Source organism: Schizophyllum commune, assembly GCF_000143185.2.
Source record: "Schizophyllum commune H4-8 unplaced genomic scaffold SCHCOscaffold_2, whole genome shotgun sequence".
NCBI lineage: Eukaryota > Fungi > Basidiomycota > Agaricomycetes > Agaricales > Schizophyllaceae > Schizophyllum > Schizophyllum commune.
The window spans coordinates 517,664-538,835 of NW_026089539.1; the positions used below are offsets into that span (position 1 = coordinate 517,664).

At 59.2% G+C, this 21,172-nt stretch overlaps 7 protein-coding genes across 7 annotated transcripts; 4 read left to right on the plus strand and 3 right to left on the minus strand.

The window, feature by feature from the left end:
• Positions 1-1,359: 1,359 nt before the first annotated feature.
• SCHCODRAFT_02486756 (uncharacterized protein) lies at positions 1,360-3,092 on the minus strand (the record flags this gene model as incomplete). Its single annotated transcript, XM_003037580.3, has 3 exons — positions 1,360-2,706; positions 2,774-2,908; positions 2,961-3,092. The coding sequence occupies 3 exons, from the start codon at positions 3,090-3,092 to the stop codon at positions 1,360-1,362; spliced, it is 1,614 nt and encodes a 537-aa protein (XP_003037626.2).
• Positions 3,093-3,775: 683 nt separating this feature from the next.
• SCHCODRAFT_02609471 (uncharacterized protein) lies at positions 3,776-4,419 on the plus strand. The gene is made up of 3 exons (XM_050344376.1): positions 3,776-3,914; positions 3,964-4,275; positions 4,328-4,419. The coding sequence occupies exons 1-2, from the start codon at positions 3,894-3,896 to the stop codon at positions 4,234-4,236; spliced, it is 294 nt and encodes a 97-aa protein (XP_050202015.1). The 5' UTR covers positions 3,776-3,893; the 3' UTR covers positions 4,237-4,275; positions 4,328-4,419.
• SCHCODRAFT_02609472 (mitochondrial 54S ribosomal protein MRPL51) lies at positions 3,889-4,930 on the minus strand. Its single transcript, XM_003037579.2, has 4 exons — positions 4,606-4,930; positions 4,328-4,547; positions 3,964-4,281; positions 3,889-3,914 (listed from the first exon to the last, which is right to left on the minus strand). The coding sequence occupies exons 1-2, from the start codon at positions 4,835-4,837 to the stop codon at positions 4,360-4,362; spliced, it is 420 nt and encodes a 139-aa protein (XP_003037625.1). The 5' UTR covers positions 4,838-4,930; the 3' UTR covers positions 3,889-3,914; positions 3,964-4,281; positions 4,328-4,359.
• An 801-nt stretch (positions 4,931-5,731) lies between these two features.
• SCHCODRAFT_02683809 (uncharacterized protein) lies at positions 5,732-11,050 on the plus strand (the record flags this gene model as incomplete). The annotated part of the gene is made up of 13 exons (XM_050346762.1): positions 5,732-5,761; positions 5,933-5,967; positions 6,083-6,639; positions 6,693-6,889; positions 6,942-7,604; positions 7,858-7,950; positions 8,203-8,249; positions 8,276-8,594; positions 8,634-8,879; positions 8,929-9,084; positions 9,133-9,760; positions 9,814-10,013; positions 10,145-11,050. The coding sequence occupies 13 exons, from the start codon at positions 5,732-5,734 to the stop codon at positions 11,048-11,050; spliced, it is 4,077 nt and encodes a 1,358-aa protein (XP_050202016.1).
• A 304-nt stretch (positions 11,051-11,354) lies between these two features.
• On the minus strand, positions 11,355-13,361 carry SCHCODRAFT_02662483 (cytochrome P450; the record flags this gene model as incomplete). Its single annotated transcript, XM_003037578.1, has 9 exons — positions 11,355-11,538; positions 11,603-11,826; positions 11,903-12,076; positions 12,128-12,234; positions 12,293-12,579; positions 12,652-12,789; positions 12,838-12,886; positions 12,936-13,071; positions 13,149-13,361. The coding sequence occupies 9 exons, from the start codon at positions 13,359-13,361 to the stop codon at positions 11,355-11,357; spliced, it is 1,512 nt and encodes a 503-aa protein (XP_003037624.1).
• A 1,238-nt stretch (positions 13,362-14,599) lies between these two features.
• On the plus strand, positions 14,600-17,023 carry SCHCODRAFT_02609480 (uncharacterized protein). The gene is made up of 13 exons (XM_003038919.2): positions 14,600-14,926; positions 14,987-15,006; positions 15,065-15,080; positions 15,134-15,357; positions 15,413-15,494; positions 15,547-15,673; positions 15,722-15,903; positions 15,987-16,323; positions 16,376-16,451; positions 16,500-16,557; positions 16,606-16,659; positions 16,708-16,869; positions 16,917-17,023. Exons 1-13 carry the CDS (start codon positions 14,614-14,616, stop codon positions 16,949-16,951), a joined length of 1,686 nt encoding a protein of 561 aa, XP_003038965.1. The 5' UTR covers positions 14,600-14,613; the 3' UTR covers positions 16,952-17,023.
• A 121-nt stretch (positions 17,024-17,144) lies between these two features.
• Positions 17,145-21,058, plus strand: SCHCODRAFT_02609481 (uncharacterized protein). Its single transcript, XM_050344377.1, has 6 exons — positions 17,145-17,577; positions 17,642-17,819; positions 17,872-18,336; positions 18,391-20,276; positions 20,333-20,603; positions 20,657-21,058. Exons 1-6 carry the CDS (start codon positions 17,248-17,250, stop codon positions 20,950-20,952), a joined length of 3,426 nt encoding a protein of 1,141 aa, XP_050202017.1. The 5' UTR covers positions 17,145-17,247; the 3' UTR covers positions 20,953-21,058.
• Positions 21,059-21,172: the final 114 nt, after the last annotated feature.

The following is a 21,172-nucleotide window of genomic DNA, read 5'->3' on the forward strand; positions in this document are numbered from 1 at the left end:
TCCGCACGTGTTTTATGGCCGGCGGCAGCAAAACCACCTGTCTTCCCGCTCTTCTTCCACTTGATACTTGACCTTCGACTCTCACTGCGCGCACGCAGGGGGGCGTTCTCTGTCGCTCTCGCAAGTTCCGCGCTCTTCGAAGCTCCAAACACCCCCGCGATCGCGGGGTCGATAGACGGCGGGCTAGAGCTCGTCGGCAGGTCTTTTCGCGCACGCCCCGCGGACTGCCCACGGGCGTGCCACCCCATCCCACGGGGCGCCAATGAAGATCTCTATGCACCTTCCCGCTCCCCCGAATGCCAGTGTATGGCGACCGACTCTGGCCTGCTCTCGTCGAGCTCTCGTCCAGCGTACGCCCGGCGGTCCCTGACATGCCTTCGAGGCCGCGCATGACGCACAGGTACTGTACGTTTCGGTCAACATGCCGCTCGGCGCCTCTGCACATTCCCCGACTTTCCATGGTCCTTCCGCGCTCGCCATCCAACGGATGAAGCGGCAAATTGCGGCTGAACAATGGACGGAACGTGTGTTCATCATCACGGACTTACCGGCAGGTACCGTACTTTCTCATAGTTGGCTGCAGCTTGACTGGCTGCAGCTGACGTCGAGGGCGTCTCTGACGCACGTTCAATGCAATGGAAAGCGTACCTGGGTCCTCGACTCTGTTCCGATTCGACGATTTCTCGCGCAGGCACCTCACCGGCAGGCTCTTCAACATCAACATCAACCAACATCCATCGCATCCATCCATCGTCGTAAGTACATGACTCGGTCATCGTAGCGTACACGGCATGAACATGATTATCGTACACGTCAAGGTACATAGTCATAAGTTGATCGATATACAGTAGGCATTCACAGCGAATAGTAGCATGCAGCGCGTCCATCCAGCCATCGCGGCTGGCGAGAATAGAACCTGAACGCGTCAAAGTCATCGTGGGAGAGCATGGTCCAAGGTCGTAATGCGCAGTCAAGGTCATCATCCGAAGTCAAGGACACTATCCAAAGTCATCGTCTCTCGGGAGAAGAGTCCCGAAGCATAGGCTGTTTGCATAGGCAGGAAGGGTGCGGCCCGCCAGAAGCGCCGAGCAACTGTCCAGCGGTGGGCGCCTCGATGGCGGGGCCGCACTCCCATGCCAATGGAGTGATAGCATAGCGAGCACCGCGCTAGTTTGAGACAGAGAGCAGCAAGTCACTGGCCTCGAAGCCCGTCGAGGGCTGAGCGCCAGCCAAGTGCAGGGCCGGCGGAATGGCGTCAAGCGTCTACCGTGGGCGTCCAAGAAGAGCATAGCAGCACGCGAGGTGCCGACCAAGAAGGCAGTCCGGGGGCAATAGGCCAGGCGCGCGCCATGAGTCCGGTCACGGCACGCCCACCCGGCCCAGCCAGCCGCGGACACTCCCGGTCGTGCTCGCAATACTGCCGAGGCTCCGCGCCCCGCCGCTCTTCACGCTGTCCATCGAGGGCGCGCGGCGGAGGGGAAGGGACGACGAGAGGCCGGTGCGCCTGGAGAGGCGGGAGCGGAGGGAGGCTTTCGACCGGAGGGACGAGGAGCCCGAGCCGGTCGACATGAAGGAGGAGGCGGAGGAGACGGGCGCGTCGTGGTCGCGCGGGACAGGTACCGGAGCTGTCCCCAGCGCGTACGGGCCCGAGATCGACGGTCGTGGTGGTGGCCCCGCGCGGCGGAGGCCAACCAGGCGTCGTAGGCTGCGATCCTCGCCCTCCTTGCTCCTGCTCCTGCTTCGGTTGCTCTTCTTCCTTCCGAATCCTAAGCTCGACTCCTTCTTCTCCTTCTTGGGCGACGGCGGTGGTCGCAAGCTCGCGATGAGCGCGCCGTGTTCGCTCTCGAGGTCGAAGTCCATGCTATCTAGGTCGATGCCCAGGCTCTCTTCCTCCTTCGCACATAACCGCGCCTCGACCTCCCAGTATCCCGCGCTCGCATAGTGCACCGTTGGTGCAGCAGCAAACTTCACAGACTTGGAAGACGACATCGCAGAGGGCGGGGGGATGGAAGACGACGCAGACGCCGCGCTCGCCTTTGTAGCCGCGCTGTCCTTTGTCGTCACAGACGACGTGCGCGCGGTTCGGTGGTGCAGGCACGGCGGCGCGCCGCCCGCCACTCCACGATGGTGCGGCTCGAACTTGCTGGACGGCAAAAGGGGCGACGGCGTCTCAGGCCGCGCAGACGAATCTGAGGTCGTGGAGCTCGTGAGCGAGGACATGGACGGCGTGCGGCTCTGCCCCGAGGCCGTGCGCGTGCTAAGCGAGTGCGCCACGGAGGGCGTTAGCGCCTGCGACGGGTGCGTCTTCAGCGCGCGGGGCTCCGAGGGCACCGTGCGCGACCGCGGGCGCATGAAGACCTTCCAGAAAGGCGCGTCCTTCGTCTTCTCCTTCTCCGGCCGCGCGGTCGAGTATGTATTCACAGACGCCGTGCTCGGCCCCGCATAGCGCGTGACTGGACGGCCAGTGACTGACCGCTGGCTGGTTGAACGCTGGCTGAAGGCTGAGGACCCCGAGCGTGAGGGTCGTGGGCGCCTGTTGATCCACTCAGTGGGACGCGGGCCCTCATCAGGTGGTATGATCTCCGTGGGCTGTACGTGGGGGAGGGGATCGTCTTTAAGGCGGAGTTTGGACGCCGCACGGGGGATCGATGCCGCATGAGAGGAGTAGGGTGGCGGGGGTGGTGTCGGCGAGGGCGTGGGTGGTGTCTGCGGCGCCGATATGGATGGGCATGTGAGCGACGCACTCCAACGCGCGAGGCAGCTGCGCACTCACCAAGACACAGCGAAGATGCATCGGCGACTTGGATTTGAGGGGCAGGTCGTAGTGGCTGGGGAAGGCAGACGATCGCTCGGGGGCCGAAGTAGACAGGGTAGACCACCGCGGAGGGGAGCTGTCTCTGTCGAATGGCTATAGGAGGGTCAGCGTCGCACGCCCGGTAAGATAAGGAAAGAGGGCGTACCGCTGGCGACGCTGGTCGCGATGCCCTCCCTTCAAACCAGGCGCTTGCTTCCAGCCACCGCAACTCGTCTAGCGTAAGCGAGCGCCGTGGACAAGCGCCGGTCTCCATATCATTCTGTGCGAGGATTAGCATCCCACACCCCCCGTCGTCAAGCACCGAGCAACGTACAGAACACATCGTAGCGGACAGAACGAATGAGGGACGGAGGGACGCGCGAACGCACGACTAAGTGGACGGACACACAAAGGGGAACGCAGGCGATGGGAAGTAAAGAAGAAAGGTTCCGTCGGCTCGCGCGTTTAACTAGTCCTCATCACCTCATTTCCCGCACGTGTTCAGGGCGAATGAGGAGAGCTTCGGACGGAGACATGCAGTACGCAAAGGGCGATAGCGCGCTCATGAAGCGTGTAGGCCGCGAGGCAGAGCTCCCACGTGACCTCGCCTAGGCGCTGCCTCCATCGCAGGCGGGGACTTTACGTGGTGCGGGACAACAGGCCGCTCTTGCTGCAACTGTTCCGGCGGCGAGGTCTGCGGCGGATGGCCTAAAACATAGTCAGAGATGAGTTAACGTACAGATTAAACAATGGGTGCGTACGATTTGGGGTAGGCGGCGGTGACGGCTCTGCTTTTCTGAGTCGGGCTGCGTGTAGAAGAAAGTTCGGTTAGAAGCAATGAAGTAAGTTCGAGGGCTAGCTTTCATAGCTCGTCGGCCATGCGGCATGTGGCAGAAGTGCAATGAGCGGGACGCTGCTTCCTCACGGCAGACGTGAAGGCTCCGGTATGCATGTTGGTGAGAAGGAAGAAGTGTCTCGCCCGCCTGCTCTGACGATGACAGTCCAACGCGATTGGATAAGGGGCTGCAACATGAAGACATCAAACATTATCTCCTACAGCGCAAGGCCACGCTCAAGTTGAGGGTGCAACCAAAGCGGGATGTTGACAGGAAAAAGCGGACTGGCATTGACGTCAAAACCGGACTCTATAGGCAAGAAGTTGTGCTTACTTGACGGCGGTAGTTGCTCTCGCGACAAGGCGAGCCTGGGCCTGGAGATTTTGCCTTCATGCTTCGAACGCTGAAAGAGTGGATGATTTAGTGCGCTCTACGATTCGACTCTGGAGTTCTACAGGCAGGAATAGTCATCGGACCTGCATTGAGCGGTCTTCTTTGCGGTCGGCAGCGCTCATGCCCGTGTCCGCGGGAGGTGGAGATGAACGGCTTGTGAGCGTTGATCCTTACTACTCAGGCGGTGCTGCTCCGCCCGAGCTGCAGGGGTAGGGGTCAAGAGGCGTGAGTGAAAGTGCATTAAGGGTGGTTCTACATCTATAACACCGTCAGCACAGGTTGAAGGACACGAACGTTGACGCACAATGAAGTAAGACTGGATGCAGTGACAGCGCACTATAGCTGTGGCCGGGGTGCGTGCAATCCACTCCATATGCCCCTCGCAGACTCGGTCATGCTCTCCACCGTCCGGCGCTTGAGGGGTACAATCTTCGCCCCAGAAGAGTCGAGTAGCAGCTGGACCTTCTTCTCGATGCCGTTCACCTCCAAGTCCCGCAGAGGGATGACCTTGTCCCTGTTATTGACTGACAAGCCGAAGTCAGCTCAGAAATACGGGACAGAAGCCGCCGAGGGTACGCGCACCGTAGAATCCCCTCACGATGGGCTGCTTGTGGTTCCTCGGCTTGACCACAATCTCGACGTGCGGGTTTTCGCGCGCGAGGTCCTCGAGGTGCTTGACAAGATACGTGCGCGTGTTCGCGGATGTGGGCCACTTCTCGCAGTACTCGAACACCATTTTGCGGATGTGAGGGAGGAAAGTAGTGTGTCCGTTCGCCGGCCGGGACCCTAGCTTCGCGCGCAATATCGCCGACATAGTGGTAGGAAGAAAGAGTGGGCACCGAGTTGTCCCTCAGATGGTCAGAACAACGTCCGGAATGCGGAAGACGGAACAGTTGGCGGTCGCCGTCAACGGTCACCGGCAATGGCAGGCGCGATCGAGCCCATTCGGGGAATTCGTGGCGTACCGGGCCGCTTGCCAGATCTCTCACGTGATGGGCACGCGGCAGGTCGCGTTGATTCGGATTCCATCGACGGCTTGCTCTTGACCAAAGCCAATTCCTTCTGTGTTCTTTTATCCACTCTTTCTCACTTCTCATATATCTCCACAATCCTGGGTTTTGGCGTTTCTGCGGCTTCCGACATGGAAAGCTACAGTATCGCCAATTTCAACGAGTTCTGCGCTACCAGTTACGGGCGGAAAACCACTCTCATCAAGGCAAATGACATTCTCCGCCAATTATTCAGAGGATCGACTATTCCCTCGAAAGACAAAATCCAGGAGATTCACAAGAAGCTGACCGCAAATGGCGCCTTCAATCACCGTGGGCAATGGGCAGAGCTACATCGCAGACCAGCGCAGATCCCACTGCGTTCCTGGCAGTCGAAGAAAGACAGGGCCAAGCTACAGCGACTCAAAGGACTTGGTGAGATTGTGGAGCAGGTATGCACGGCGGCGGAAAGCGTGGCAGGCTTTTTATGCTCTCCCGCAACTCGCCGGACGAAGTTTGTTTGGGGTTTGCCCACGAGACCGATCGAAGATAAAAGCGCCGGCGACCCTCCTGGCGTAGACGCCGCGTTCATCAGGACTAAGGATGCTGCTGCGTGGTCTCCTACAAAGCCTGGTGGATGTGCTTGCGACCCCCAAGTCGACTGGCTCGATGGCCAGTCCTTTCCCGTTGCCGCCACCGTGGCGGGCGGGGTGCTCACCATGGACAAGACGGTGGCTGGAGTCTTTGAGGTGAGATTCCAATTCACCTGGTCGTCGAGACAAAGCTCACACGCCAGCAGAACGGCCGACGTGTCTTGACCCACGCGAGAGACGTGCTTGTCAGCGACGTCAAACACCTCGCAGTCTCTTCTTTCAGCATCGAGAACACGATTATGAGGGTATGGAGCCACTATCATACAGGCAGTGCTGTATCGGAGCCCTTCGACGTCGACGAGGTACGCAGCATTTTCCTCTGTCGCCCATCGCTCGTGCTCGTTCACTCACGAATCACCCTCAGCATCCCATCATGTTGATCAAGTTCATCATAATCATGTCCTACAGCTCGTGCAGCTGTCTCGGACTCGATAAGGGCGTGCGCCGCGTCCGCGACATCGACGGGCGTCTGCAGTATCAGTTCATGTTCTTCGACAAGGACGCCAAGCAGCGCCCCAGGGTCTACCAGACAACGCGCACCATATGGACCCCCGACAATCCCGGCTACCCCGGCTTCAACCGCAAGTCCATGCGAGTCTTTGAAGTGCGACGAGTCCTCGCGAACCCGTCAGACCCCGAGCGCTGCAAGCTAGGACCCACACCGCACGTCCTGCGCGACTACTGGCCCGAGCCGCACATGGCTGCGAATGAAAAGGACAAGCAGACCGATATAATCGACGCGCTCAGGCGCGAGGGCCTCTATCCCGAGATGGAGTGCAGGTTCTTGGACATCCTTGAAGACGGCGAGGTGTGGTATCCCGAGACTGGCTCCCGAGGCTCGCCCGTCATGGTATGGAGCTACTTGCTGGGCGAGCTGCCACACTATCGGGGCGTGTACGGGCAACTGTGCACCGATCTGTACAAGGTCGACAATCCGGCCCTGTTCTTCCACGCGATGAGCCAGGTCGTTGACAGTAAGTTCGAGTCTTTTTGCACACTCGCAAAGTACTGATTGTGTTGGCGACAGCCCTCCGACACTTCAAGCATGCCGGCTATGTTCACGCGGATGTGAGCCCGGGCAACTTTTTGATACGAAGGCGCGACGGGCAAATACCCGCGTCGCTTCACGACATCAAGCGCGAAGATCTGGACGACTGGACCACTATAGTCTCTGACCTCGAATGGTCGAGGTCGTATTACAGTGCCTCCCAAGACTACAAAGGGGTGCGTTGTCTTCGTCTCGTCGTGTTGATCGTTAACTCATCCGACATACTAGGGAACGTATCGGTACATGTCCACGGAGTGGTATTTACAGTCATACCGGCACAACAGCGACCAATTACCCGATGAATCAACCGGCGAACAGACGAACGCGCCCATAACGCCGGCAGATCCAACGCACGAGGACAACTTCATCTACAACCCCTACCACGACCTCGAAGCGGTCCTCTGGATGGCCTACGACTACATCCTCAATCGCATTCCGCAAAGACTGCTGCTCACCTCCGCCCCTGACCGTACCAAGAACATGCTCTACAAGCTTCAATGCTTTTATAAGGCCTACTTCAAGACCAACGCGGAAGGAATATTCAAGCACGAGCGCTTCCGACTCATGGAGGCCGATGGGTACAGCACGCCCATGGACCTGCTCAAGGAGATATATCCCACTGATCCCGTGCTCGAGCTCTTTTACCTCGCCCTGGACATGCGGATATCGTACATGGCCCTGGAAGGCGATGGTGTCGAAGGCTCTACGGTGACACTGGACGACGGACGGACAATATTCTCGCTCCAATGCTTCAGGGACGAGGTCTACGACAGCATAGAGAAGGCGTTCCGCAAGGTCAGCGATTACTATCTCGACCATCCGGATATCTTCTGCTTAGCTCCGCCACGCGCGCCGCGCAACGTCGAGGAAATTCCCAAGCAGAGGCTCCCGGTGCGCCCGGTATGGGAGCTGGCGGAGCCTGAAGAGGAGGACGGTATCGAGGATGGGACTTGCGAATGTGCGGAATGTGTGGGGGCCATTGCACCGACTTCTCCTGTTGCTGCGGGCACTCGAGCGGCGCTAAAACGACGTGCTCTCGACGCTGCTGGCGAGCCCCCGGCGAAGAGGACGCGCAGGATACGTGCCTGATGTGGTTGAGCTACCAGGAGCTATAGATCTCTTTGCATGTATTGCTGTATCGCAGAGGGAAGAGAGTGACCTCATATCTGGCAGAACGAGCGTGGGGAGTCCGGCGGCTTGTAACCCTAATCTGGCATGGGTTATTGCAGAGTGGATAGTAAGTTATGCGCATATCTATTGTTTCTAGAATATGAATATCTCGTAAGTGAGTAAAGTCCAGCCAATAACGCCGTCGATGTGAGTATCTGTGGCACGCAACGAACACGCTGAAGAGGAACGTGGCGAGAATCGAACTTGTCCGGCAATCAGCGATTGGCTGCGAGGCCTCGTGTTGTTGTTGAGCGCACGTGCTTGTTTGTTTGTTGATCGCGTTCTGAACTTGAACTTGCACCTTGACCATCACCTCCAGTGGCATCGCCAGCCCTTGCATTCCTCCTTCCATTATCTCACTGCCCTGTACGCACGAGACTCCAAAACACAAGAATGGGTAACTACGGCCAGCGTGCACGGGACTACCACAAGGAATCCGACTACGGCAAAAGGACGTTGTTCATCGGCAACATGCTCAACTTTTTCATAGGATATATGCCACGATGGAGGCGCTCCTCCGATGACGACGTACGACTCACAATCGACGAACTGCGCGAGAAGGGCGTGTTGAACAAAAGCTACCAGTGGGCCCCTCTCCGTCGCAGGCCTGCGAAAAATATCAGGCTTCGGTCCTGGCAGACCCCATCGGACGCTGTCAAACAACAAAGACTCCAGGGTATCAAGGAGATCGTGGAGAAGATCCTTGTTACTGTCGAGTAGCTCTTTCCCTACCACTTCTCATCGACAAAGCGCACGACCACGTTCAGATGCGGCATGCCGAACAGGCCGATGCCCAGTCGCCATAGCGAGGATGCGCACCATGGCGCAGACGCTGCATTTGTCAGGGCAGATTCTCCGGCATCCAGCGACGTTTGCGATGGTGGCTGCGCGCGCAATCCGACGGTCGACTGGCTCGGTGGCCAATCGTTCTTCACGGCCGACACGGTGGCAGGCGGAGTATTCACAACGAGTGAATCGAAACATGGTGTTCGCGAGGTATGTCCCTCATCTTGAATCGCTCGCACGACGTTGACATGGCTGTCAGAATGCTCATCGGGTTCTGACTCACGCGGCCAGTGTCTTTTGGAGCGACGCAAGGCATCTAACAACCTTCTCCTTCACCATCGAGAACACTCTTATGCGCATCTGGTGTCATACGCGCACGCACTCAGCATGCTCGCCGGTTTTCGACATCAACGACGTGCGTGTCACCAATCGCCTTGCCTGGACCTCACTGACCTTCCAATAGGACCCCCAATGGCTTATCCACTTCGTCCTCTTCGTGACCTACTCCCCCCTTCCCGACCTCGGCTTCGATCCCAGCGTCCGCCGCGTCAAAGACGTCGCCGGCAAGCTCCAGTATCAATTCTTATGCGACCGCGAAGACACCTACACGCCCTTCACATACCAAACCACGCGCATCATCACCACGCCTATCGCAGACTACCCCGGCTACAATCTCAAGTGCATGACCGTCTTCGAGGTGCAGAAAGTGCTGGACAATGCGGAGGACCCGAATGAACGCGAGCTCATGGCTACGCCTGCGGTGCTACGCGACTACTGGGATGACAACGAGCGTCGGCACGAGATTGCTATTCAGAAAGATATCAAGGAGAAGATGGACGCGGCGGGCGTCTTGCCCGCGATGCAGGGCCACTTCATGGACATCCTCGAGGACGGGATCGTCCAATATTTTCCGGATTCGGGTGACGAAGCTGCGAGCCCTCCGGCTGAGTTCACAGTGGTCAATACGAGGTTCGCCGAAGAAAATTGGAACATGTTTCACATGCGCGGCGTCTACAAGCAGCTCTGTGTCGACCTTGGGTCCGTCGATAATCCCGCCCTCTTCTTTCACGCGCTCAGCCAGGTAGCCAGGAGTGAGTCGTCTTGTCTATCCTGCCGTGGACGTTAGCTGACAGGCCTTTCGCAGTCTTGATGTACATGAAGCGCGCAGGGTATCTGCACAAGGACGTCAGTCTCGGGAACTTTCTGCTCCATCATGTCAGCGGTCTGGTGCCTCCTTCCTTGCTTGACTTGGATAGGGAGGCACTCGAACAATGGACGACAATCATCACAGATCTCGAATTTGCGCGGCCATACCTTGATGCTCCCGTCAATGAGCGCTACATCGTGCGTTTCGATTACCTTACCGAGTGATCGGCTTTTCTGACCCCTTGCACTCTCAGGGAACCCCGCCATTCATGGCCGTCGAAACGCAAGAAAAATCGTACTTGTTCGCTCCATACTCTGACGACGACGAGCTTTGCCCGTCCGAGAAGAACAACTTCGTCACCAACTTCTACCACGATCTCGAGTCTGTCTACTGGGCCTTCCTCGCTTATATTCTCTACCGGGTTTCCCAAACGCGACTGCTAGACGGCATGGATAACGCGCTCCTAGGCTCGTTCAGAATCCACAACGACAAGTTCTTCGACTGCGACGTCGAAGGGAATGAGACGCGGCTTCAGTTCCTCAAGGATCCCAGCGAAGCGGATTTTCTCTGCGACGATCTGGCGAAGGTCTACGGCAACGACCACCCGATTCTCGACGCTGTCCGCCTCGTGAACGATCTGCGCGACGCCTACAACGACCTCGAGCAAGACACCTCTCAGACGACGACGCTCGACGACGGGCGCGTGGTGTACGCCCAGTCCCTCTTCCAGGACGACATCTACCTCAAGATGGAACGCGCCTTCCGCAAAATCAGCGACCACTACGTCGACCACCCTGACCAGTTTGTCCGGCTTCCTCCTACGGCTCCCCCGCTTCCCACGACGCGCCCGCCACGACTCCCGGCGTGCCCAGCGTGGCAGCTCGCGGAGAGCAAGAACTTCGACAAGGACGGGCCCGGCGAGCTTATTCCGGAAGAGTACTGCCCCATTGCTCATCGCACGAAGAGGGCGCTGAAGCGACTGCTTGAGGACGGTGCACCTATCGAGCGCCCAGCGCGGCGTGCTCGACTGGCTCGGGCTCAGGCTCAGGCCGTTGCTCAGCCCCAGCCCGCTCAACCTCAGCCCACGCAAGCTCAGAACGCCCGATCGCAGACTAACCAAGCTCAACCTGCCCCGCCTCAGCAGCCTATTCAGGCCGCCACCACCACGAACGAGCCACCCGCCGCTGGTCGCAGACTTCGCGGCACTACGATGGCTCAGAGGAAGAGACGATAGCGTGCGAGGGCATGAAGCGTGAGAAGCGACTCGGGGAATGTACTCAGATAAGTATTGTAGCCGGGATTCAAAAGGATGGAAGGACGGCTCAAGGAACGGAATTAGAAGCTGTGCATTTGTACATTATCACATCTAATTTATTCGCGGCCCCGGCGGCTAACAAGCGCGGGTCGTTCACGGGCTACATTTTGTGTGATTTGTGGGACATCGAGAGATCCAAGACTGCGCCTCGCGGGATCCAAGACCACATCTCGCGGTGAAAGACAACCAACGGCGTCAGGACGATACGATGCGGAATTCGAAACTACAACTTGCGCACGAGCAACGGCAAAGAGCTCGGCCCTTCGCCAACAACTCGAGGCCGGATGACGAAGCTCTGGAACGCCTCGATATCGTGGTGGCACTCGAGCGAGTATTGCTTGAGGATAGTGATGACGAGCGCCTTGATCTCCGCCATCGCCATCGCGCGGCCCAAGCATGAGCGCGGACTGCAGGTGGCGTCAGCGACGTTCAAATATGACAGGCTGGCGTCCGCCAGGAAATTCAACGCACCCCTCGCCAAAGGCAAACAACTCCCTTTTGTGGCGCACGCCCTTCTCCGCGCGCTCCAGCCAGCGCTCCGCACGGAACACGTCCGCGTCGTCGCCGAAGACCGCAGGATCGGTTTGCAAGACGTTGAGCGGGATGGCGATAAGGGTGCCCTTGGGTACGACGAGCTGGCTGTCCTCGGTGTCGGGCAGTGGGGAGGAGAGGGGGATGGAAATTGTTTCTGATGCCTGTGGGTGGTTGTAAGTGAGATGCACGGTGTGGGGAGGGTGAAGGTAAGAGGAGAGTAAAGAGAGAGATACGGACCTCGTGATGGTTCTCCAAGATGGCTGGGTGCATGCGCAAGGTCTCCTTCAGCGTGGCGTCGAGTAGACGGTATTTGACATTGAGTTCGTCGAGAGAGGGCTCGCCCGCGTGTTCTACCTCTTCGCGGAGTTTCCTCTGGAGGTCGGGGTGGACGGCGATCTCATAGAGAATCCACTAAGAGCTAGTTAGCGAGTGACAACTTAGCATTCGAACCAAAATACTCACTGCCACAATCGCCGACACCGTCTCGTACCCCGCCGAGATAGTCGTGCGCATCTGGTCAATGACCTGGTCCTCCCTCAACTGACTCCCCGACGCCTCCGCGACTTTGACTGTGATGGGGGTCAGCATAAGCCTTCAATTCCTTTATACCAATCTTAGGATACTCACGCATCGTCGCAATCAAATTCCTCCCATGCGAATCCCCTCCCGCCCGCGCATCCCGCCACATCTTGCTCGCAATCGCGCCCAGCTCCGCCTTCGAGCGCCGGATCATCCGCCCCTTCTCCCCGATCATAAGAATAGACGGGAAAAGCCAGAACAAGGCACGCATGTAGAACGACGACGCATTGGCCTCGTTGTTCGTGAGGCCGTCGAGGGACTCGGCGAGCGCGTGGGGCGTACCGGCGAGGCAGTCGAGGTCGTAGTCGAAGGCGGCGCGCGCGACGGCGTCGAGGCTGAGGAGGGGTTGTTAGTGAGTTATAGGGAAGGTTAAAGGGAAATGATGATGAGAAGGAGGGAAGACTCACGCGAAACGGCCAGCCCAGAAGGTGACCTCTATTTCGGCGGCGCCAGTGGGTGAGGCGTCGATGATCTTCGCCCATTGGGAGCATAGCTTGGCCGAGATGTCGTAGAAAACGGGCACGACGGCGCGGACGGTTTGTTGACTGTATGGGCTGAGCATACAAGATGAAGTGCTACAAATGGTGACTGACCTGAGTGCGGGCGCGATGAGACGCCTTTGCTGCTCGTGAGCTTCCTTGCCTGAGATGGTTGTCAGGTGAGGGAGCGGGAATGCGGAAAAGACAAGTACCCTCGACCCAGATGATGCCCTTGCCCTGAGTTGCCTTGAACCATTCGCGAACACCGTGCGGCTTGGGGAAGCTGTACGTCTTCTCCGAGATGATGAACGATATGGCGCGAGGGTCCGTGATAGAGATGATTTGGTGCTAAAATGATTAGACTCAGCAACGAATTGAATGGAAGACGGAGGATGGCCTACCCCGAAAGCGCCTGTAAGGCGCACGACCTTGCCGAAATGCTTGTGCCAGGAGAGGTAACGCGAGCCAGGAGATGTATGGAAGAGATCCCACTCCTCACCCCACAGGAACGAGGAGGGGGATGGACCTGGAACGCGTCGAAGGACGGAACGTGCGGAAAGGATGTGAATCAGGTATCTCGCTACGGAGACAAGAACGAGGGTGAGGAGAAGGAGAGCGGCGTGGGGGACGTAGTCCATTCTGTGTACAGGTGAGGCGCAAAGGAGGGGGTTGAAGTCGGTTGAAGAACAACTGTTGTCTGAGACATGACCTGCTTCCCCCTGCTTTTATATACGCGCCGCTCTCAATACACAGACTCGTCTGCCGATCAAAGGGACACCGAACGAGGTTCCTCCTATTCATTCTGCTTTCGAAAATGCCGACGATTGTATGGCTAGGGAGCCGGCTGAATGAGGAACAGCCGCATGCGGCGCCACCAGAAGGCAAGATCTGTCGGCGCAAATACTCATCGGCGCGCGCGCCCGTTTCACGGCGCGGGCGGGTCGTAAGAGTGAAGCAGGAGGAATACTGTGCGGAGGACAGACGCGGTGACACGAGTGGGGGAAGCTGTCGGGGGGCGGGAATAGGAATCCAGCGGGGCGCATAGAGAAACCCGGGGCGTACCTCCGACAGATTGTTTGGGAGGCGTTGGGGGATGACGTGCGCACGCCGCAATGCGGACAGGTTCGGATGGAATAAACCATGGAATCTGGAATCCCGTCGTCTCGAGCCAGTAGTGAGCCAGCGTCAGGCGTTCATGATAGGTTGCGTCCTGATTTTGCGGCACCGCGGACAGGACGGGAGGGCGATGCCGTGAAGGCTGAATAGCGCGAGATACACATACGGCTACTCAGATTAACGTGCGCGCAAGCGAGAGCATCAGCGAGATTTGGTGAGGGCGCCGTCGCTCGCAAAGTCCCGGACGTTTGGTGGCTCGAACGGTGGTTCTTTCCGAGAACAAACAGATACGGGGCCATCACCTCCGAGTTCTTGAAAAGAAGGACAGGATGGGGATTTTCTGGTAACATTGATGTTCATCGAAGTTCCGAGCAGGAGAAAGCCCCGCGCTCGGAGTACAGCAGCTTCGACTTGCTCGGGTCGCGCACGGAGACTAGAAGTCCGTCGGGATCATAGCCTGCCAAGATGGAGATCAGCAGCGAAGGATCGACGCCGTAGCCAAAGCCTGTTCTGCAGGTCCCGCCGCCGCCTGCTGAGATCTCACAGCGCAATCTCGCCGGCGAAGACGAGGAGGAGAAGAAGGCAGATCTGGAGGAGATAACCTTGAGATTCCGTCGCACTTTCGCTCGGCACTCCCCGGGCGCGCTCCCACGGTCATCGAATGCCATCATCGGCACGTGCATTTGCGAATACGTGTCGCGCGGGCGGCAAACGCGTCCATCAGCACCCACAGCTCACGCTCACCTCCGCCCCCCACTCCCCCCGCTCTTTCGTATGTCTACCCGCCGCAAGAAGGCCGCCGGGAAGTCCTCCAAGAAGAGCTCCCGCACAAATCTTCGCGACCAGAATAGCACGGATCGCATGAACGACGGTCTCGTGGGCGTATCCTCCTCCGTGCCCCGCAGTGCTGGGCTCCGCGAGCGGGGCAGCCTCGAGAATGGCGACGACGATCTCGAGATGAGCTTGCTGTCTGAGGAGGACAGGAGAGAAGACGGGGGATACCACGGCGAAGGGGACGTCACCCCGACGCATTCGAAGCCCATGTCTGCGGAGGATAAACGCAGTATGGCATTGTTGTGTGTGTTATGTGCGTGTTCATATCTCTGTTTCCTAATGCGAGACAATTGACGCGTCGTTTGTGGTCCAGACTTGATCCAAGGTGTCCCTGTAAGTCGGCAGAGGTCGAGACTCAAGCCACGATTGCTAAACTTTGCGATGATCTTAGTTAGGCCTTGCCTTGGGTGCGTGACAGTGCAGAGCTATCATATAGACCTGACTGACAGTGGAACACCAGGCTCCGTACCATTCCTTCTCAAAGATCACCTCTCCTACTCGCAACTCGCGACCTTCTCTCTCTCCAGCTACCCTTATTCCCTCAAGCTCCTATGGTCCCCCATAGTCGACGCCGTATTCGTCCCCTCAATAGGCCGCCGGAAGTCCTGGATCGTCCCCATGCAGATGATCGTCGGCACCCTCATGCTCTACATCTCCCTCAACGTACAGCGACTAATGGAAGACGTGCGTCACATACGCCTCATCCCCCAACCTTTCTCAACCTAACTATCATTCGCAGCCCGCAAATCACGTCGGCGAGCTCACCTTCGTTTGGACATCCCTCGTTTTCCTGTCCGCCACGCAAGATATCGCAGTCGACGGTGCGTGGGGTTACTATGACCTGTTATCCCCATCCGTCTGACGTACGTACAGGTTGGGCGCTTACCCTCCTCTCGCACGACTCCCTATCGTACGCGTCGACGTGTCAGACGATCGGCCTCAACACCGGCTATTTCGCTTCCTTCACCGTTTTCCTTGCGTTTAACAGCGTGGACTTCGTGTAAGCTTGACGATACACTGCACCTACTCGATGCTCACTTACGATCAGGAATAAGTGGGGATTGCCGCAATTGACGCTCGATGTGTACTTGAAGTTCTGGAGTCTCGTCTGCTACCTCGTGACGCTATGGCTTCTGTTCTTCAAGAAGGAGGACAAGGAAGTCGTCACCGAAGCCGACATGAGCATCACCGGCGTCTACAAAACCATCTGGGACATCTGCAAACTTAAGCGTACGCACTCATCCCTCCCTTCTTCCCTCTCCCCCTCTTCCTCCTTTCTCTCCTGCTCCTCCCACCCTAACCCCTCTCTACAGACGTCCAACAACTCATCTTCCTCCACTTCTTTGCCAAACTCGGCTTCGCCGCCAACGAAGCCGCCACCTCCCTGAAAATGGTCGAGAAGGGCTTCAAGCGCGAGGACCTCGCCGTCGCCGTCCTCATCGACTTCCCCTTCCAGATGATCGGCGGCTGGTACGCGGCGAAGTGGTCCCGCGGGCCCACGCCGCTCAAGCCGTGGATCATCGCCTACTGGCCAAGGCTGCTGTTTTGCCTGGTGGCGACGCTGACGGTGTATTGGTTCCCGGAGCCGCCGATTAGCGGCGCGTTCTTTGCGTTTTTGATATTTTCGACGGTCGCGGGGTCGTTGGCTTCGTGAGTGGGGGAAGTATGGTTGAGGGTGGATGTGAGCTGATATGGATTGCAGGACGGTGCAGTTTGTGGGTATTTCGGCGTTCCATACGCGGGTGTCGGACCCATTGATTGGTGGCACGTATATGACGGTGCGTCGATCCAGGTGTCTGTCGTGTTCTGTCACTCATTCGCACTAGCTGCTCAACACGTTCACTAACCTGGGCGGCACTTGGCCAAAGTACTTTGTGTTGAAGGGTGCGTCAGGCGGTCGGATGAGTTTGAAGCAATATTAAAATTTGCCAGGTATCGACATGTTCAGCGTCTCGACGTGCAGGGTGGACGATCTTGCTGTCGAAGGTACGCGAACTTCTTCACCTTGTGTTTGTATTCTAACTTTGTGTTCAGCCGTAGAGTGCGTCTCCGACCATGGAAAAGCCCATTGCGCCGACATCGGGGGCCAGTGCATCACGGAAAAAGATGGCTACTACACTCTGTCGGCGTTGTGTATGGCCTTTGGTGTGATCTTCCTGATCGCGTATATCATACCCACTGCGCGCAGACTGCAAGGTCAGTGCCACCCGGTGGCATCCGGACATGACTAATTCCCCCCACAGCCCTCCCGACGCACGTCTGGCGCATAAAATTGTAAACTTGGTAGGGAGTGTTGTACATAGATCACCGTAATCAGGATAATTTAATGCAAGGGGTGTATTGCGCATACGACTCAGGCCTTATTGCCCAAAGAGAGAACAATGCATGCGGGCGGGCGGATGATCGCGGCCGGAGGTTGCCAGATTAGTCCAGCGATTTTTCTCGGCGCGAAGACGCGGTTAGAGTCCAGCTGCTCTTTTGAAGCGACACTTGCCTCAGACCCTGACCGAGCTATCCTGCCCTCCGAGCCCTCCTCCTGCTCAAGTTGAACTTGTCCCAAACCAATCTCCAACCATGTCGACCACCACCATGCATTTTGGCCCAGAGTGGATGCGCGCGAAGCCCCAGCCGTCCCCAAAGATCCATCCCCCGCCGTCCCCGCCTGCGAACACCGCGAGCGCCTCGACGTACTCCGCGCTCGTGTCGCCCGCGGGCCCCGCGCAGGCCGACCAGCGCGATGTCTCCCACCCGTTCCGCTACTCCAAGGACGACCTGCTCCGCATCTACCAGGAGGGCGGCGGCAAGAACGCGCTCGGGCTCGAGGTCGAGCGCTGGGAGGGCGTCGTCCGCGAGGACGCCGCGGTGCCCATCGCGCTCTGCGAGATGAGCGACGCCGAGAAAAAAGTGCGTGCGCCACCGACCGCGTAGGGTAAAAAGGCTGACCGATGGACGGCGCGCTCCCCTCCAGGCGTTCGCGGGGCCGCTCAACTCGGAGATCCGGCGGCGCCAGTCGACGGACTTCCTCCCCACGATATCGACGCAGGGCCTCGAGCGCCCGCGGCTCGCGACGTCCGCCTCCGTGGCCGCGAGCAGTCCGCATAGGGAGCGGTTTGGCGCGCTGATGTCGCGCCGCCGCGATAGCTCTGGTATGTGGCCTGCGCCCCTCAATGAGTTTGCCCTCTTATTCGATTGCCCTAGATGCGTTTCCTGCGACCACACCGCGTAAATTATCCCTCACGGGCACGCAGGCGCCTATTCTATCGCCGCGCGACCCCTCCCTTCAATCGCCTCGTACGCGCATGCCATACTCCCCAGGCTTCGACGGCGTCCTCAATAGTGGGGGCTCTTGGCTGTCTCGCCGTCGTGGCGATGCGGACACGGGGCACACGCCTCGTGACTCAGAGCAAGACGACAAAGCGCAAGTCATCGCAGAGGAAGATGAGAATGGGAACCCTCCCGCGGCGCAGAATCCCCCTTCTGGCTCTGCCCAGCAGGCTAACGGTATCACGACTGGCCCCAACTCTCTCGCCAATGGTGTGGCGCAAATGAGTTTTGGGACCTCTGGCAACGGCACGAATGGCACAGCACCCCCTGGTATTCCACCTGTGGTGGATCTCACGGCCGTGGAATGGTCTTATATCGACCCTCAGCAGAATGTACAAGGTGAGTTAGCACATACACCAGCCAAATGGACCTGTTAATATTTCGTGCAAACAGGCCCTTTCCAGGCCGCCGTCATGCAGAAGTGGTTTGAAGGAAATTACTTTAGCGACGACCTTTTGATGAAACGAACGCATATCGACACGGAGTGGATTAGCGTCGGCGACCTCAAGCGCCGTGCGGCAGGCGATAAAATATTCATGTCACCCATCAACCCTCCTGCACCTCCCGGAATCCCTCGTCACGATTCGCCCATGGCGATCCCAGATTCGGCCCCCTTCAACAACTCCCCGTACCAGCCAGCGCCGGTGCGCCAACTACGCACCGGGACGCTAGATTCTTACATTGGCTCCGGCTCTACGCCCTCCGACTCGCCCTCGTCCTCCCTTGGTGCTCGATTCGGCAACGGATCGCCAGATCCAGCCGCCTTCGGCGGACGCGCAGGCCTGGCAGGCGACGGCCCGCTTGGCAGCAGCCGCCTCGCGGGCTTCGCCATGGGCCCGGAGCAGGCGTACACGGGCAGGCGGAACACGTTCGACGCGGATGGCGGCATGCGCGGGCCCGGCTACGGCGCGAGCATGCTCGGGCGGGGCAGCATGGACGCGCACGGCTTCAACGGCGGCTTCGCGGGGCCCTGGCCGAGCTCCGCCGGCGCGCTGTCGACGGGCTTTGACGCGCGCGGGGATCCCGGGTTTGCGGCGTACGCGCAGGGTGGGCAGGCGCTGAATGGGTTTGGTGGGGTCATGCGGAGCAATTCGCAGGACGCGGGGCTCGGGGGGATGGGGCCGGGATACCAGAGCTTGGAGTTTGGCGGGCTGAACAATGCTTCTGGCATGACGCTGCAGCAGGGACAGCACCATCAGTTTGTGCCGTCGCCGACGATTGCGTATGCGCAGGCTCAAGGGGCTTTCCCTCAATCGGCGTCGCTGCCTCCTCTGAACCACCAACAAGGTCAACTGGGCTCGGGTAGTGCGCATTCGTCGCCTTGGCTCAGGCATGCAGCTCCCGCAGACATCAGGCGCACGGACTCTGCGTCCTCGAGCAATGTTAATTCACCCGCCATTTCTGGGCAAGCCCCGTGGGGCACCACCAGCGTCACCTCGTCTCAGGCCGACCGCAGCGGCTGGTACGCTGCGTCGCGGGGTGTCGTCGAGGATAATTGGGGCGGTCCAGGCGAGACAAACGGCCTCACCAACTTCAACGTTGAGCAACACAATCGCCAGCAGCAACAGCCCGAGCCTGAGCCCTCCCTTACCTCCGCTGCCACCGCCGCCACTGCCGACACCTCAGCGCCTGCCCCCACGGAGTTCGAGCCTCAGCAGCCATCGCTTGTCGAGGCTGTACCGGCTGCCGAAGAGCCCGCTCGCGCCGCGCCTGCGCCTGCACCCAGCAAGAAGGGCAAGCGCAAGGAGGTCACCACGAAGCTCAACCTCACCTCGCCCGCCCCCAAGCCCGCCGAGCCGGAGGCCGCGCGCGACCCCACGCCGCCGCAGTCCGCTGCGCCGAAGCCCGTGTGGCTGAAGGACGACGACAAGAAGAAGTCGGGCGTGACGCTGAGCCTGCGCGAGATCCAGGAGATGGAGGCGAAGCAGGCGGAGGCGCGCAAGGCCGCGGAGAAGGAGCAGCGCGAGCGCGCGGCGCGGGCGACGGCGACGGCGACGGCTACCCCCGTCGAGGACGCCGCTGGCTTCACGGCGTCGTGGGGGCTGCCGACGTCGCAGGCTGGAGGACGAGGCTCGGCGGCGCCGAAAGAGGCGGCATCGGGGAGTCCGGCGTCGACGCCTGGTGCGGCCGCACCATGGATGACGGGCGGGGCGAGTCACCCAGCCAAGAAGACGATGAAGGAGATCCTGGAGGAGGAGGAGCGTCGGAAGAAGACGGCGTCGAAGGAGACGGTCGCGGCTGCTGCTGCTCGTCGCGCGTATGCGGACACGACGCAGAAGGTGCGTTGAATTTCTAGGAAGGGTACTAGCATCGTCGCTCACAAATATACCTACAGAGCACACCCCCACCGCAGCAGAGCGTCTGGTCGACCATCGGGTCGGGCGGGAAGGTCACGACGCCGGTGGCTCCTCGGCCCACCCCTACGCAGACTGTGAGCACCGGTGCGCCTTCGGCAGCTGCGAAGGTAAACGGTGCACCGGCACCCAAACCTCCAGCTCCGGCACCGCCCAAGCCGGCCCCGGTCATCCGCGACACGACGCCATCGAGCGATTTCCTCAAGTGGTTGTACGATTCGCTCAGCCGCGGCCTCAACGCGTCTGTCAATGGTGCGCAGGGTCGTGTTTCGCCGGTGGTCCTCGCATACTAACATCGTTCCCAGCCGAGGAGATCATGACGATGCTCACGACGTTCCCCGTCGAGGATATCAGCCAGCCCGCGACGCTCGAGCTCATCCAGGAGGTCATCTACGCCAACAGCACGACGATGGACGGCCGGCGGTTCGCGTCCGAGTTCGCGAGCAAGCGCAAGGCGGACGTGGCGTCGCGCGCGGCGGGGACGAGCTCGGCGAAGCCGGTGTCGATCGCGGACGTAGTCAAGTCGCAGCCGAAGCCGACGCAGCCTGAGTGGGGAGGCTTCAAGGTGGTGAACAAGAAGAAGAAGGGTGGGCGGTCGTAGGGCCGTGCGCTCGATGTGTACTGACGACGTGCTGTGAGATGATAATTGCTACAATATCTAGCAAAGTGTAATGCGCCATATGATCTTTTGTTTGTATCCCTCTCACCGTCTGTTTTTTCGAGCTCAATCGTGCCGCACAACTGAGAAACGGCCCCTTCAGGCTTGTGTACAGTGCAGTCTTAGCCAAGGGAGACTAGTACAGTCTCGCGTACGCGACAAA

Coding starts and splice junctions, on each gene's coding strand:
- SCHCODRAFT_02609472 (XM_003037579.2), bottom strand. CDS start 4,837: ATGTCGGCGATATTGCGCGCGAAGCTAGGGTCCCGGCCGGCGAACGGA. Junction 4,548..4,605: donor CATCGTGAGGGGATTCTACG/GTGCGCGTACCC, acceptor TCGGCTTGTCAG/TCAATAACAGGGACAAGGTC.
- SCHCODRAFT_02609471 (XM_050344376.1), top strand. CDS start 3,894: ATGTTGACAGGAAAAAGCGGA. Junction 3,915..3,963: donor TGTTGACAGGAAAAAGCGGA/CTGGCATTGACG, acceptor AGTTGTGCTTAC/TTGACGGCGGTAGTTGCTCT.
- SCHCODRAFT_02609480 (XM_003038919.2), top strand. CDS start 14,614: ATGTCTACCCGCCGCAAGAAGGCCGCCGGGAAGTCCTCCAAGAAGAGC. Junction 15,495..15,546: donor GCAAGATATCGCAGTCGACG/GTGCGTGGGGTT, acceptor ACGTACGTACAG/GTTGGGCGCTTACCCTCCTC. Junction 16,558..16,605: donor AAAGTACTTTGTGTTGAAGG/GTGCGTCAGGCG, acceptor AAAATTTGCCAG/GTATCGACATGTTCAGCGTC.
- SCHCODRAFT_02609481 (XM_050344377.1), top strand. CDS start 17,248: ATGTCGACCACCACCATGCATTTTGGCCCAGAGTGGATGCGCGCGAAG. Junction 17,820..17,871: donor GCGCCGCCGCGATAGCTCTG/GTATGTGGCCTG, acceptor CGATTGCCCTAG/ATGCGTTTCCTGCGACCACA. Junction 20,277..20,332: donor ATGCGGACACGACGCAGAAG/GTGCGTTGAATT, acceptor ATATACCTACAG/AGCACACCCCCACCGCAGCA.